At 38.2% G+C, this 15,030-nt stretch overlaps 1 protein-coding gene across 3 annotated transcripts; it reads right to left on the bottom strand.

The window, feature by feature from the left end:
• Positions 1–1,154: 1,154 nt before the first annotated feature.
• Positions 1,155–14,089, bottom strand: LOC137710533 (uncharacterized). Of its 3 annotated transcripts, none has more exons than XM_068449577.1 (17): positions 13,887–14,089; positions 13,660–13,791; positions 13,413–13,550; positions 13,217–13,267; positions 12,621–12,710; positions 12,392–12,538; positions 12,141–12,248; positions 11,592–11,648; positions 10,431–11,168; positions 10,008–10,175; positions 9,568–9,736; positions 9,091–9,233; positions 8,195–8,473; positions 7,960–8,094; positions 7,688–7,869; positions 1,489–1,600; positions 1,155–1,379 (listed from the first exon to the last, which is right to left on the bottom strand). In XM_068449577.1, exons 1-16 carry the CDS (start codon positions 13,977–13,979, stop codon positions 1,534–1,536), a joined length of 2,697 nt encoding a protein of 898 aa, XP_068305678.1. In that variant the 5' UTR covers positions 13,980–14,089; the 3' UTR covers positions 1,155–1,379; positions 1,489–1,533. The 3 variants fall into 3 exon arrangements, with proteins under 3 accessions (XP_068305678.1, XP_068305680.1, XP_068305681.1); XM_068449579.1 differs by having other exon boundaries at positions 13,413–13,529; XM_068449580.1 differs by lacking the exon at positions 11,592–11,648.
• Between the last annotated feature and the right edge of the window lie 941 nt (positions 14,090–15,030).

Here is a 15,030-nt window from a genome sequence, read left to right as displayed (position 1 = left end):
TTTTCACTCTCCGGTAGTGTTTATTTATTTTTTTTTTATTTCAGCGCATTAATAAATCGTAAAAAATACTTATAGGTCTTAAAAAAATGATCCCACACTTCCGAAGAACTTATAAAACTTTCTTGAATGCATATACCTAAAATTTGGAAATGTTCAAAAAAATTACATTTTTCATAAAAATTGTAAGCTATTAGTTACAACTACGAATCGATTTTGCTAATTTATAAAGTAGTGATTGTAAGCCTACTTTCATATCATCTTGCTCGATCAATAAGCTTCTCAATAATCTGCGTAGGGTTCTGAATGATTTTTCTAGATCTCGGAATGTTTAAAACTTGCAATTTTCACGAAAACTGTGAGCTATAAGTCACAATTACAGATCGATTTTGCTACTTTCTAAACTAGTGATCGTAAGCCTATTATCTTGTCATTTTGATTGATCAATAAGCTTCTGAATAACTTGTGTAGGGCTCTTAATGATTTTTCTAGATCTTAAATATCATTTTCGCTCTGCATCAGTGTTTATTTATTTTTTCTATTTCACCACATTTTTATTTATTTTTCCTATTTCACCACATTAAGAATTCATAAAGTCTAGTTATGAGTCATAAACACCGGTGCAACTACTTCCCAAGAGCTTATAGTACTTTCTTTAATGCGTATACCAAAAAAATACCAAATGATCAAAATTTGCATTTTTCATGAAAACTGTGAGCTACAAATCATAATTTTGAATCGAAAATCCTTAGAATAGTGATCTGTATCATTTCGATTGATCTATAAGCTTCTCAGTAATCTATGTTGGGATTTTTCCGAATCCATAAAATATACTTAAAAGAGTCTTTATAAATGGTCCAAATACTTCGGAAGAACTTATAAAACTTTTTTTTAAAAGAGTATTCCAAAAAATCTTGCAAATTTTTCTAAATTTGTGGTATTCAAGAAAACCATAAGCCATATGTCATTATTTTAGATCGATTTTGCTAGTTTTTGCAGTAGCGATCCTAAGCCTACTTTGCTTCCTTTTACTCCATCGATAAACTTATCAATAAATTGGTATTGAGTTTTAACGAATTTTTTAGATCTCAAATATCAATTGTGATCGCCACCAGTATTTTTTTTATTTTTCTATTTTATCCACATTAAAAATCCGTAAAAAGTGCTTACGGGACTTGAATAATTGGTCCAACTGGTTCGGAAAGGCTTATAGAACTTTTTTTGAATGCATGTACCAATAAAATTTGAAATGTTCAAAAAATTTCTTTTTTCACGAAAACTAGATACGGCCAATAACATTCAACTTAAACCTAAGCTGTACGAGGTCAAGAAGCAGAGCCGAAAGGAGGAAGTTTCCAGGCCCGTTTACGAAATAACCTAACCTGCACACAACAAAAGGCCGAACCGTTTAATGAAAGGTATCAAAGGTTCCCCCAAATGAACTATGCGAAGCAGTTAAGCTCAATGTCATCATTTTTCTATGTCAAATACCATGAGGGGTTTAGGCTCAACGTTGTAGCATCCTCTCAACATCTTCTATACGATAAGCTCATCTTCAAGATAGTTATATTCAAAAGTGAACTCAGTTTTGATCCTTTGGCACCTGTACCGTACCGTACCACAACAAAACATATAATCACAGTTAAATACGTCACGTCATCAATGCAAACAAAAATGTCAAGCACATTAACTGATTGGTTTTTCCCATAACAAGTATGATTGTCCGTGTGCTGTAACAAACAAACCCCAAAGCCATAAATGTAAATTTAACACAAATATGAAGCAAACGGAACACAACCCTTTTTCTTGAGATGTATATGTTGGATTTTTCCAGCCCATGATGAGAAGTCTATTAGGAATTATATAGTCCTAAGAGGATTAAGTTGATTTTCCAATTGGAATGTTTTCCCCAATTGGAGTCGTTTTCCCAACTGGAATGGTTTTCCCAATTGGACTTGTTTAGCAAATTGAAGTTGTTTTCCCAATTGGAGTTGGCTTCTCAATTGAGAAGAATTCATGAGTAGATTCCCAGTTAGAATTAGTAATCCTTATTGAAGACACATATAGCCAAACCACGTTAATTCTTAGTGTTATTTGTCTTGGTTGTTTTGTTTCAATTTCTGACTTTATTCTGTTTTTCGTGTTCTTAAACGCGATATTCACAACAAGTGGTATCACAACCCCATTTGGCTGATATCCGTTTTGAATGGAAGGTGCGATTAGCACTATGACGAAACTCACCCGCTCCAACTGTGTTACATAGAAATCAAGAGTGGAGGACATGCTTTATTGAAGGTGTTAAGAGCAAACTAGCAAGTATGTCTGATTAGACCAAGATGAAGACGAGCGACGCTTTTTGGCGAAGAGGTCTATAATTGTCCTTGCCAATGACTAGATTTCTGATCAGCTTGAGCCTGGTCAAGAGTACTTCGATCAAGGAAGCCTAGATATCAAAAGTTGAATCAATGGAAGTTTGATCAAGAGGTGGAACCTATTTTGGTATACCTTTCTCATGGTCTAGAGGGGGAGATTGTTAGGTTTTTCCAACCAAATATAAGTTGTCCTAAGTGTTAAGATTTTTGGCCTGTCAATAATTGTCCTATTACATTTAGGATTGTTTTAGGAAAGCAAAGGATGCACCAATTCTTCTCCTAAAAGGACTAGAAAAGAATATTTGTTTCCTTATTCAATTTAGATTAGGAATCCTAGAAGTCTATTTGGAATTGGAAGGGAAGTGTAATTTCCTATTCCACTTAAAATAGGAAACATAATATGTAATTGGGCATGTGACCCGAACCCTAAACATATAAATAGGGCGTGGCAAGGCTGAAACATGTGAGAGAGAAAAAGCCAGAGATAGCCAAGCAAGTTTTGAGGGATTAGTTCTAGGATTTGCAAGAGTATTGTAATCTGTATTATTAATCAAGAAGCTGTGATTTCTCTACCCAAAGAAATCACAACAGGACATAGGCAAAAGTTTTGCCGAACGAGTATAAACATTGGGTGTTTTTGGTTTTCTCTATATTGCTAAGTTTTAGTCTATTGCTGAATACATCAAAGAGCAAAGATCAAGTGCAAGTCAAAATTTTAACAATTGGTATCGAAAGCTTGGTTCAAGGTGGCCTACGATGTCAAAAGGAAAGGTGACCGCAGATCTAGGACCTGCGTTAAAACCTTTTGATGGCAATGATGACTTCACGAATTGGTGAAGGATGATGAAGAACGTACTCATGCAGTAGGATTTGGATGATGCACTCATTGGTGGGAAGCCTACGACCATGACAGCAAAGGCATGGACCAAGGTTCTCAAAAAGGTCAAGAGCTCCTTCGAGATCCGTCTCACGAGATCAGTCGGTCCTACGTCACAGAAAAGATGCAGCTCAAGAAGCATGGGACAAGTTGGAGAATGTTTATATGGGCAAAGCCGTATCCAATAAACTTTTTCTCAAGGATGAACCATTTAGGCTTTGACTAGGAGGAGGAGATGATATTGAAGATCACGTATGTAGGTTTCAGTATTACATAGTCAATCTTGAGAAGGTCGAAGAAACTTACAAAGACCATGATATGGCAATCATCTTGCTAAGGTCTCTACCTTCGTCTTTCAAGGACTTTCGAACCCTAATGTTTGGAAAGTATTCTCTAAAGCTTGAAGACGTAATTCAAGCCCTTCAGTCATATGCTATACTAGATGATATAACTGAGAGCTCTCAAGTCCCTTATGCCAAAGGCAAGGAGAGGGAACAGAAAAAGACAGGAAGAATAGCAACAACAGGAGTAGGTCAAAATCCAATAAGACAAAAGGGAAAAAAGGTTGCTTCGAATGTGTTCTCCCGATCATTGGAAGAATGCCAAGATGTAACTCAGGTTCAGCTAGTCAATCACCCAGCAAGAAAGTGACAGGGAGCTTTCAGTAACATCAAGCTCCAAGACTTTCACAAGTTGGATTTTGGATATTCGATGCACATTCCATATGTGTGCAGTAAGAGAATGGTTCGATACTTACAAGGAGGTCAGCAGCAGAGAAGTTTTGTTGGGGGACAATTCACCATGTCCTATAGGTATCGTTTGGTATGCAGACGGGACGGGATGGGACAGGACGGGACGGGACAAGACGGAACGGAACGGAGCGGGAGCAAAGATGCCCTCGGATGGAAACAAAGAGGAAGAAGGAGACAGAGAGGTTATAATTTTGTGTTCCACAGATGTGGAACGAGTCGTTCCAGGGGGGTGAGGTGGAACGAAAATTCACTCAAATCTCGTCCCGTGGAACAGCTCGTTCCACCCGTTTAAGGCGCACCAAACGTGGGACGGAACACCTTGTTCCACTCTGTTCCGTCCCGTCCCACATACCAAACGGTACCATAAGGAACCAGCACTGTAAAAATCAAAATGTTTGATGGAGTCATCGAGTTAAGAGAACGTCAGATATATCCTTAAGAGTGAAGAAGAATTTAATTTCCTTAGTACTTTAGACAATACCAGCTATGGGTACATTTATGAAGCAGGAAGGCTCAAGGCAACCAAAGGATTGCACAAGAAAGGTGACCTACAAAACAATACGCGTACAAGCTAATATGGACTACAATAGTTAGGGAAGCAGCCGTTTCCACAAAGCAGAGTGAAGAAGAAAAGACTGAACTCTGGCATCATAGGCTAGGGCACATTAGTCAGAAGGGGTTGCAAGAATTGCACAAGAAAGGCCTATTGGAAGGCATGTCACATTGCACGCTGGACTTTTTGTAAATATTGTGTTCTCGAAAAACAAATGTATCATTCGCAAGTAACACTTCAGATAACCAAAGCAACGAGCAACTCGGCCATGTTCATTCAGATGTTTGGGGCCTGCACCAAATAAATCCAATGGTCGAGCTAGGTATTTTGTTACTTTTATTTTTCTACAAAAGTTTAGGTTTATTTCATGAAGGAAAAATCCAAGGTTTTTGAAAAGTTCAAGGAATGGAAGACAAAAACCGAAAATCAAATTGAAAGAAAGATCAAGTACCTGAGAAGTGACAATGGAGGTGAGTGTACAAGTAATGAGTTTGCCAATTACTATAAGTAGGAAGACATAACACTTCACAAGTGATGAAAGGTCCAAGCTCAGACCTAAGTCTGCACATTGCTTATTCTTAGGTTTTGAGGAGTGAGGGATCAAGCTTTGGGATATGAACAAGGTTTTCGATCAAGATGTTGTCTTTGATGAGACAATCATGCCTTTGAATAAAACCGAAAGATGAAGCTCAGGTGGAGCCAATTGAGCAAGGTGTCGAATCTAATGATTTTGGGGAAGACAAGCATCAACATCGTTCACCAATTAGGAATCAGATGGAACAAGAAACAGGGCAAATTAAGGCACTCCAATCCGCCAAACATCCAAAGGGGTTTGAAATCCAACCCACAAAACCCGTATTCCGAAGATGCATATCACTGGACAAACCCCATCGAAACAAGAAGAAACCATATAGGTTTGGGTTTGACCAAGACGAAGTTAATTATGCTATCAAGGAGATCCAACTACTTATCAAGAAGTCATAGCAAGTGATGAGCAATATAGTTGGATAAGTGCTATGACAGAAGAAGTATATTTCGAAGGCTCTTGAGAAGTTCAACATGCAAAAAGCAAATGCAGCTTCTACTCATCGGCAGCTCACTTCAGATAAAGCGAACAATAATGTCCTAAGTCCGAATAGGAGAAACAAGCAATGGAGACGGTGCCTTATGCTAATGTCATGGATTGCCTCATATATGCAATGGTATGCATCGACCCGACATAGCTCAAGCAATCAGTGTCATTTCCATGTACATGTCAAATCTAGGAAAGCAACACTGGGATGCAGTCAAGTGGATTATGGGTTATTTGAAGGGTTTTTGGCAACAAAGGATTATATTTGAGAAGCAAAAAGAAAATGCAAAGGCATTGGGATATGTGGATGCCGATTCTGCAGGGGACTTAGACAAGAGAAGGTCAACTTCTGGTTATGTCTTTCCATGCACAGGAGGACCAATCAGTTGGAGGGCACCTCTGCAACCAATTACAGCTTTGTCGACCACAGAGGCAGACTATATTGCTTTGGCCAAAACTAGAAAGCAAGCAATTTGGCTTAGTGGCTTAGTAAGTCAAATGGGAACCACTCAGGATTTTCTGAAGCTGAAATGTGATGATCAAAGTGCCATTCACTTGGCAAAGAATCAGGTTTTTCATGGAAGATCAAAGCACATTGAAGCAAGGTATCATAGAATCAGAGATAGGATGGAGTATAAGGAGATTTGGGTTGAAAAAGTTCAGACAGACGACAATGCCGCAAATTTCCTTATGAAGATAGTGCCGGCCAAGAAGTTCAAGCATTGCTTGAACTTGATCAATCTTGTTGATTGATTAAGGTGGAACACCTCCTCACTTAAGGTGCAATAAGGCAAGAAGAAGATTGTCAAGGTGAAAGTTCTTGAAGATTTCCAGAGCTGCTTCAAGAAAGTTCAAAGATACTCTAGGGTGCAACGATCAAGACTTTGTTTGACTCACCAAGTTGGAGATTGTTAGAATTTTTGGCTCGTCAAATAGTGTCCTTTTTCGTTTATGATTGTTTTAGGGAAACAAAGGGTGCAACGATTCTTATCCTAAAAGGACTAGGAAAGAATCCTAGTTTCCACTTGGAATATAAAATATAATCTGTAAAGGGGCATGTGAGCTGAACCCCATACATATAAACAGGGTGCGGCAAGGCAGAAATATCTGAGAGAGAGAGCTAGATACAGTCGAGAAAGTTTATGGGGGATTAGTTTTAGGGTTTGCAAGAGTATTGTAATCTCTATTATTAATCAAATAAGCCATGATTTCTCTACCCAGAGAAATCACAACTGGACGTACGCAAAAGTTCGGCCGAACCAGTATAAATCTTGTGTGTTTCTAGTTTTCTCTTTTTTGCTAAGTTTTAATCTATTGACAAATACATCAAAGAGCAAATCTAGAGGGAGTCGAAATTTTAACACCAAGTCTACTAGAATTTATAGGATTAAGTTGATTTCCGAATTTGAGTGGTTTTCCCAATTAGAGTAGTTTCCCAATTGGAGTTGTTTACCCAACTGAAGTTGTTTTCCTAATTGGAGTTGGCTTTCTCAATTGGAGAATCCAATTAGGATTAGTAATCTTTATTGAAGTTTGTCTATATAAAGGGCTATTGCAGTAGTTATGAATCTGAGCAAAACAATAGGTTGTATATCACTCAAGGAGCCAGAGTGAGAGAAGGGCAAAGTATGAAAAGAAAACAGATTGTGTATTTCTTATTCTTGTTCTTTCAGGTTTTTCATTGACAAGATTATCCATAGTACTCATTATTAATATAGTGAAAGATTGTTATTGCTGCCCCATGAACGTAGGCACATACAGCCGAACCACGCTAATTTTTAGAGTTATTTGTCTTGGTTATTTTTTTTTTTCATTTCCGGCTTAGTTTTGTTTTTCCCATTCTTAAACGCGATATTCACAACAATATTTCCTAACAATAATAGAAGCTATAGCATTTAAAATCTCTCAAATAATCAAATCGTGCCCCCTCCTAGTCCCTCAAACGCTCAAATAACTTGGGCAAAAGATGGGGGAGCTCAATTCTGGCTACTTAAGACTCCCCAACACCAAGTACGACGACACAAAGAAACTTGAATGCGAAACTAAAGGATAAATAAAACATACCATCCGTGTTGTAGATCATCATTTGCAATATGAAAGTCAAAGTACACATACGTCCCCTGTTCATATTCATCTGTGGCAACTTTTGGCTCCTCGTGCCGTTGAAACCAAGTGTTATATTTCCTATGGTATCTCCAAGATTGCTTCTTCAGTTCTTTTGCCGCCAAATATTGCTGATAAGTGTTCTGCAGACAATAATGAATATGGGCACAAGTTTATACTTTATAGTGATTCTACCATACGACATTGAATGTAACTCAATTTATAAAAAGTACCTGCTGATAGTAAAATGCAAAGAACAGGGTATCAGTGCCATATGGTTCAAGACCTAACCGTTCCCAGAAGGCAGGATTATTAACAATAGGTGCCTGCGCTTGGGGGTAGCTTAGAGGTGTTATTGCAGGGTGCCTCTGTTGATGGCAAAACGAATGAAGATGAGTATTAAAAAAAACCTCGACTCTTATTCACAGTAAAAGGGAGATCAAATGATAAAAATAATCAGGTCCATACTGGAGTATAGCTCCTTGCACGTTCTGAGTCTTTGGGTTGTGGAAGTTTGTAGTAAGCAGCCTCAAGCATCTGCAAATTATACAACTGATCATGCAATACCCCAGAATTAGCAGTTGATCCAGAAAGGTTATCACCAATTGCACCAAGATCAGAAACACTTCTTCGGCCAATAACGCCGAGGCTAGGAGAAGGTTGATTGGACTGTAAAGGTTGCCCAGGAGAGAGATCAATATCTCGTGGTACTTGAGCAGGCTCTGTTGAAGAGCCAGAAACTCCAGCCTTCAAAAAATAAGATTCAGTAACACATATCAAGCCACATCCCACATCCATCCTTCCACAACAACAACAACAACAAAGCCTTTTCCCACCGAGTAGGGACATCCATCCTTCCACAAATAAATTAAAATATTTATGATGCACACCACAATCATATAGAGAGCAAATAAGTTGGTAAGAATGCTATGTGACATGGAGAGCATTTAGGAATAAAGGAAGTTGACACAACTTTTTTTTGCCTTTCCTTTTCTGTATTCCACTTGGGAAGGCAGTACAGAGAGTAGCCAACCTGTTCATCTTGCTCTGCCTTTACATTTTGGGTAGTGCTATTCACAAACCCCCTCTTACCTCCTACACTCTTGTTAAATTTTGTCCATTGATCTTCTTCAATTCATTCGATCCGACAGCCAAAAATTAATAGGGGTGGGTGAGGTAAAAATAGGTGTGTGAATAGTACCACCCTAAATTTTTTGAAGAAAATAATACAACTTACAATGATAACGATTTACTACCAGCTCTACACTAAAATAAATTTTCTGCAATAACCAGTTAAAAATCATACAAAAGATAAAAAATATTGGCAACAAATCATAATATAGTAATCAAGAAAATATTCATACCAGAGAATCAATTGCATATGAGGCTTTCAAGTCATCTTCATTCATTAGATTCTTTACGAGTCCAGAACTAGTAGAGTCCGCAGTAGAATCATCAGGTATATTCTGTTGTTGCTGTTGTTCCTCAACTTTTGGATGACTTGCATCTGCATCAAATAAACCAGATCATTCAGTTTTGATGATAGTGCACCCATGTTACATGTTACACTGGGCTGATCAGTACAGTACGCTACTTTTTAAATTTGATCCCCAGTGTTAGGAGTAGTGTGGGTTTGGACAAGAAACTGCCACTCTTTATTGATCCTGAATTTTTTCATTACAAAAGAATTCCATGTATTTGAGTTTTCTGTATTTAATTCAGTCTTTTCACTTCTTGGTGGAAAAAATAAATAAAAGAGTCATGATAAGATAGCATAAATAAAAAAAGGGAAAATAGAACATCAGATCAATATCGTAAACTGAATTGACGATGGAGATTACCAGTTTCTTTTGGTCCACCCGACATCAATGCCTGTTGGTTAGACTGTTGATGGATAGAATTTAGCTGCTGCTGCTGTAAGGTGGTAGGTGCAACAGTACCAAGACCTGGGGGCTGTACTCCTAGTCCAGGGCCAGCTTGAGAAGATACAGATGAGTTTTGAGGATTAAACTGCACATATAATCAAATGTCATCTACAATAACTCTTGCACCAAACTAACATATCTTATTCAGTAATAAATGATGGATATTATTATGCATGATATTAACTAAAGCAATGCGCAATGAATTGGATGACCAACAAAGTGCAGCCAGAGAGATTCTTGTGGGGGAAAAAATATCAATCTCTTTCGATGACAGCATGATATGAATTAGATTTGTCCACATTTCACTGAATCAGAAGAAACACAACCAACAGCTGATTCTAAAAAAGGTACAATACCTGTTGCAAAAGTGGGTTTTGCTGTGCAGAAAATTGCTTATGATTTCCACCAGCAAGAGGAGGCATGCCAAGAATGGTACTGTGACCTTGTTGCTGCACTTGTTGGAGCCGCTGCAAAAATTTCTCCCTCTGATCGGGTGCTATTTCAGTCCTTCCACGAAATATCCCCTGAAAATTGGTAAACTGACTTAAAATTTCACAAAATTTAACTAGTCCATAAAATTTGAATCCGATAATGCAGTCAGATAAAGAATAGATACAATGGCAAAGCCACAAAACAAAAGCATATTTTCAATTCTACAAATGGTATACATTCGAGGTAGCACAAGGCTATGCAACCTACGTATAAAACTGGAAATTAATAAAGAGTATGACAAATAGAGAGATAAAGATAGAAGAAACCCTTAGTGAAAAGTTACATACTGCTTCATTTTGGTTTTGAAAGGAACTTCCAGGCCTCCACTGCATGCCAGAGACAATAGAAGGAGAAAATGCTCTGCCAGGTATAGCAGCCTCACTAGCATTACTAGAATCAACTGGAGCACTTCCATCACTAGCCTTGGCAGCTTGAGGCAAGATCAGTCTGTTAGTTATAGGGGAAACAAGTGGCTGCACCACGCCACTACTCCCAATTCTCTCATCAGCTCCCAATATATTTCTCTTGGTCACATCAGAAACTGAAGGAACTGCACCAAGGGCACTATTACTAGGAGACACATTGCTAGAGCTAACAGGGATACTGGATGGAATTGGGGCAGAGAAGCCACCTCGATTGATGCCCCTTACAAGTCCAGCATCAGAAAGAGATGGTGAAGGTCTACGGCCAGGGAAGCTTGCTGACTCTTCTTCCTTCACAGAAGCAGACAAACTTACAGGAGATGAAGAATTAGCAGCCCCTGCATTCTCTGTGACACCCCGAACAACATTTGAACCTGGAATGGCCAAAACACTAGGCACACTGGGCAGATTATGAGTTGGAACACTTGCAGAGACAGGAGTTGCATGACTCCCCGTTGGTGTTGATGCAGGAGAAGATGAAAGCGCACCACTTCTAGGAGGTGGAGTTCTAGGAACGTTATCAGCATTACTGTCCTGGGAAACTGTATCTTCAACTGGCTCTTGGACAGAAACACTCTGCTGATTAGTAGAAGTAGCAGTGGGCTGGAAAAGAAAAACCAACCTTTAGTACAGTAACATCGGACAGCATCTTACAGAAAGGAAGCAGAGGTCATCAACATATCTCCAAATTCTAAAAAATTCTAACGGAAAAACCTGAGGGAAAAGACTTTCTCATTCAATTTAAACTTCCTTTAAATCAATGGTCAGTTCAATTGATTACCAATTTTGATTTAAAATCAACTAAAAGAATAAAAAGAAACGATTACCCCGTAGATATGTTATATAAATGTCTACTACAAACACATCTTAACAGCACTCTTCAGCATCACACCAAATATGAATGCAATTGTTTTTATCAAAAACTAAAGAAGCAAACTTCAATTCCCTTAACAGAACCCATACGGATTCAAGTATACAACCACCTACTTATTCAAGTACCATTCACTCAAGATTTTGAGGACATACAGGCAGTGGAGATGCGGGTGGTGCCAAATTAGTCTTCAAGCCAAGCATCGGTGCACCCTGCCCCCCAAAAACAAAAAATTAAACTGGGTTTTGACATGGTCATTAAAATACTAAAAAATATATGATACCATGAAAGATAATGGAATCCAAATGGCAAAACAACAAAATTGATAAGCAAACAATTGATTTGTAAACTTAAAGAAACAACTAGGAATAGGTTTAGATGAGTCAACCACATGTCCCAACTAAGAACTCCATTAACAAAGATGAAGACAACCTGGAATCTAAATATAACGTTAACTAGCATCTTACAAAGTGGTTATATATTCAATAAGGGATCAACAAACGTATAAGCAAATATTTACTTCGTAATAAAAAGAACTACGGTTTAAAAAGACTTTGTTAACCATTTCTCTCTTCTTCACGTCTATCTCAACTAACAAGATACGTTTACAAATGTAATGAAAAATTAAATAACTACAACCTCCAACTGAATATAAGAACCTTAAATAGAAATTGCATTCAGCAAAACAAAAACAAAAAAAGTACCTTGATAAGACCAGGAGGAATAATGGCCAGATCTTCAAGGGACTCCACCTTGTCCAATGCTAAGGTGTTGTAAAGCTCATCAACTTCACTAAATTCATCAAAATCCTCCTAAAAATTAACATAACAAAATAAAAAAAAGTCTGACATAGGTAATTCAAAAGCAATACATGACCATGATTGAGAATGTTCTATATGCATATTTAAATACTCAAAAAAAAAAAAAAAAATATAAAATTCAGAGCACAATAAACCTGATTGCGTTCCACATAGTCTTCCAAAAAGTCTTTAACATCATTGACCTGCTCAGGACTCAGCTCATCATTATCCAATAGCCTCAAGATCAGTTCTAACTTCATTATATGAGCCTTATGCCGAGTAATTGATGTCTCTAGATGGGTCTGCGAGACAAATTAAAAAATATTTGTCAAAGGATGCAGAAAAACCACATGTTTCCCAAGAATGCAGGTTTCTTTCTCCTACCAGTCTGGGTGGTCTGCCCTTCCCTTTCTTGAAAGATAGCCCTTCAATCTCAGCTTCAAAGCTGTCAATCTGAGATTCCAACTCCCCAACCTTCTCAACACAATGAAACACCAAAAATACTCACTGAGTGATAATGGATAATTTCCAATACATAACTTGTAAAACTGATCACATCAAGTGTGATATTTAAAACCATTATTGTCAAGTTATAATGACATAAGAAACAAATGTGATCTAAAGCATAACTGGAAGAAAAAAAAAAGGAACAACAAAAGTATAAAACTTCAATAAAGACAATCAGTGGCACCAAAGCATCAATGGCAACCATCAATCAATTAAAAAAGTCCAGTTCCCCTTTAACAACCATCCATTACCATTGTACATATAATTAAATATATATCAGACATGAGCACACACAAGCCAAAACTTATACATCAATTAAACATGGATCATGCAATAAAATGAAATATTGACATAATTTAAACTACAAACGCAGCAGACATCTTAAACCACACTTTTTTATACAGTCACAGGCTTTTTAAGGCAGCAGAATTAGGTAACAACAGACTTCAAGAAAAAGCTTTTGTTTCACATACCACGTTGTTTATCCAATCCCTTGTCTCTGATTTGGCCTTCTCCCTCGGATCCTATCATAAAAAAGGAATTACACAGTTGGCAATTCGATTCACATTATCATGAGCATTGCCACAATGGTATTACCAAAGAACAAAAATCATGAATTGATTAAAAACTAGGTGCGAATGAAAAGAAACAGATAGGATAAGTAGTTACGGTTTTAGGTTGTTGGCCCAATCCTTCTTTAGAAAATGCTTTTGTTTTTGTCTCCTTTTCACATATCTTGAACCTTTCCATTTCGCGCTCAATGAGTTTGCGAGCATCCACCAGAGCCTGCTCATAAGAGGCACTGACCTACGTCAACATGTATCAAAAAATGAATCAATTGTCACGTCCAAAATCAACGAGTACAAACGAAGGTAGAAAAATTCAAAATTGCATATCGAAAATAAAAAGATAAAACCTTTTTATCCTTGATTTCACTGGATTGAATCCAAGTCTTGATCTGGTCCCTGTACCTCTGGAGCTTCTTAATCTCCTTCTTGAGGTCGGCCTCAAACTTCTCTTTCTGGTTCGCATTGTCCGTATCGTAAACCTAATCGCATTGCACACAAACAAGCATCACTCGTTTTATCAGTTGGAATTTGCGTTTTTGTAAGCTAGCGGAGGAAGGTAGAAGAGGCTACAAACCTTGTTCCAAATGCTATCGAAGACGTCGACGCCTTCTTGGACCTTCTTGAGAACGCGGTCGATCTCGCCCTGGAGCTTCCGACTCGCCCCCATCCTCTGATTTTCCAAATCGGATAATCTGATTGCAACACCACGACGGTTAGGGTTTTTTTATTTTGCGCCCCAACAAGAACAAATTTCAGATAACGAAATCTATCGACCTAATTTTTCGATTGAGTCACTTTACTTGCCGGAGTAAAGTTGAATAGTATTTTTTGGATTTTCTTTTTCTTGGGTCATTTTAAGCCCATACGACGCCGTTGGTATTGGGCTTTGACACGTCTGAATTGGGCCTATAGTCTTTGGGCTGGATAAAAGCAACTGTAATACGACGGCGTGTCAAATGGAATACACTGTCGGAGTCTCCATTCATCCAGTCTCACGGTACTCACTCACTGCTCACAGACTCAACAGATACGGAGAGAGAAAATATGAGAGGGTGTTTTCCGGCGCCGGCGGTAATATCCGTGCGTCGAGCTCCACAGTTACTCAAATTGCTTTGGTGGGCAGAAGAAGGAAAGGTTCTTTTGAATTCCCAGTCTGCTCCTCCGCCGCCAAACAGCTTGCCTTTCTTTCTCTAATCACAACGAGCATAACCAGCAGAGGCAAAGACAAGACGAAGACAATGCGTTTGGTTACCAGAAAGAACCAAACGGATAGGCGGACGTCGTGCGGGCATTGGCTTGCAATGCAAGTGCAGCTACGAAAGCAGGGGAGAGGATAACGAATGGGTGGTGGTGAATTTCTACTATTTCGTAATGATCAAAGACGCGGAGGCGGAGGTGGCCAAGCATCTCTCTTTCGTAGAGGGTCTCAACATACGTGGGCGGATATATCTGAATGAACAAGGGATAATGCACAGGTATTTATTGCTTATAATGCACAGGTATTTATTGCTTTCTTTTTGTAATGTTTGCTTATGAAATCAGTGGAATGAATGAATGAAATGCTTATACAATGTTATAATCTATCTTAGCATATTGCTTTGTATTTGTAATGTACTAATGTTAATGAGCAGAAATTCTCCGTGGAGGATGTTCGTTCCACAGCCGGTTTGTATGTACAAGTGAACTGATTTCATGAACCATACATATTACTGCAAGAC

The sequence above is a fragment of the Pyrus communis genome, chromosome 12 (genome assembly GCF_963583255.1).
Source record: "Pyrus communis chromosome 12, drPyrComm1.1, whole genome shotgun sequence".
NCBI classification, from domain to species: domain Eukaryota; kingdom Viridiplantae; phylum Streptophyta; class Magnoliopsida; order Rosales; family Rosaceae; genus Pyrus; species Pyrus communis.
The sequence above is the reverse complement of the archived record's forward strand: the minus strand, read 5'-3'. Positions and strand labels throughout refer to the sequence as shown.

Coding starts and splice junctions, on each gene's coding strand:
- LOC137710533 (XM_068449577.1), bottom strand. CDS start 13,979: ATGGGGGCGAGTCGGAAGCTCCAGGGCGAGATCGACCGCGTTCTCAAG. Junction 12,249..12,391: donor ACTATGTGGAACGCAATCAG/GTTTATTGTGCT, acceptor GTTAATTTTTAG/GAGGATTTTGATGAATTTAG. Junction 9,737..10,007: donor AAAACCCACTTTTGCAACAG/GTATTGTACCTT, acceptor TTATATGTGCAG/TTTAATCCTCAAAACTCATC.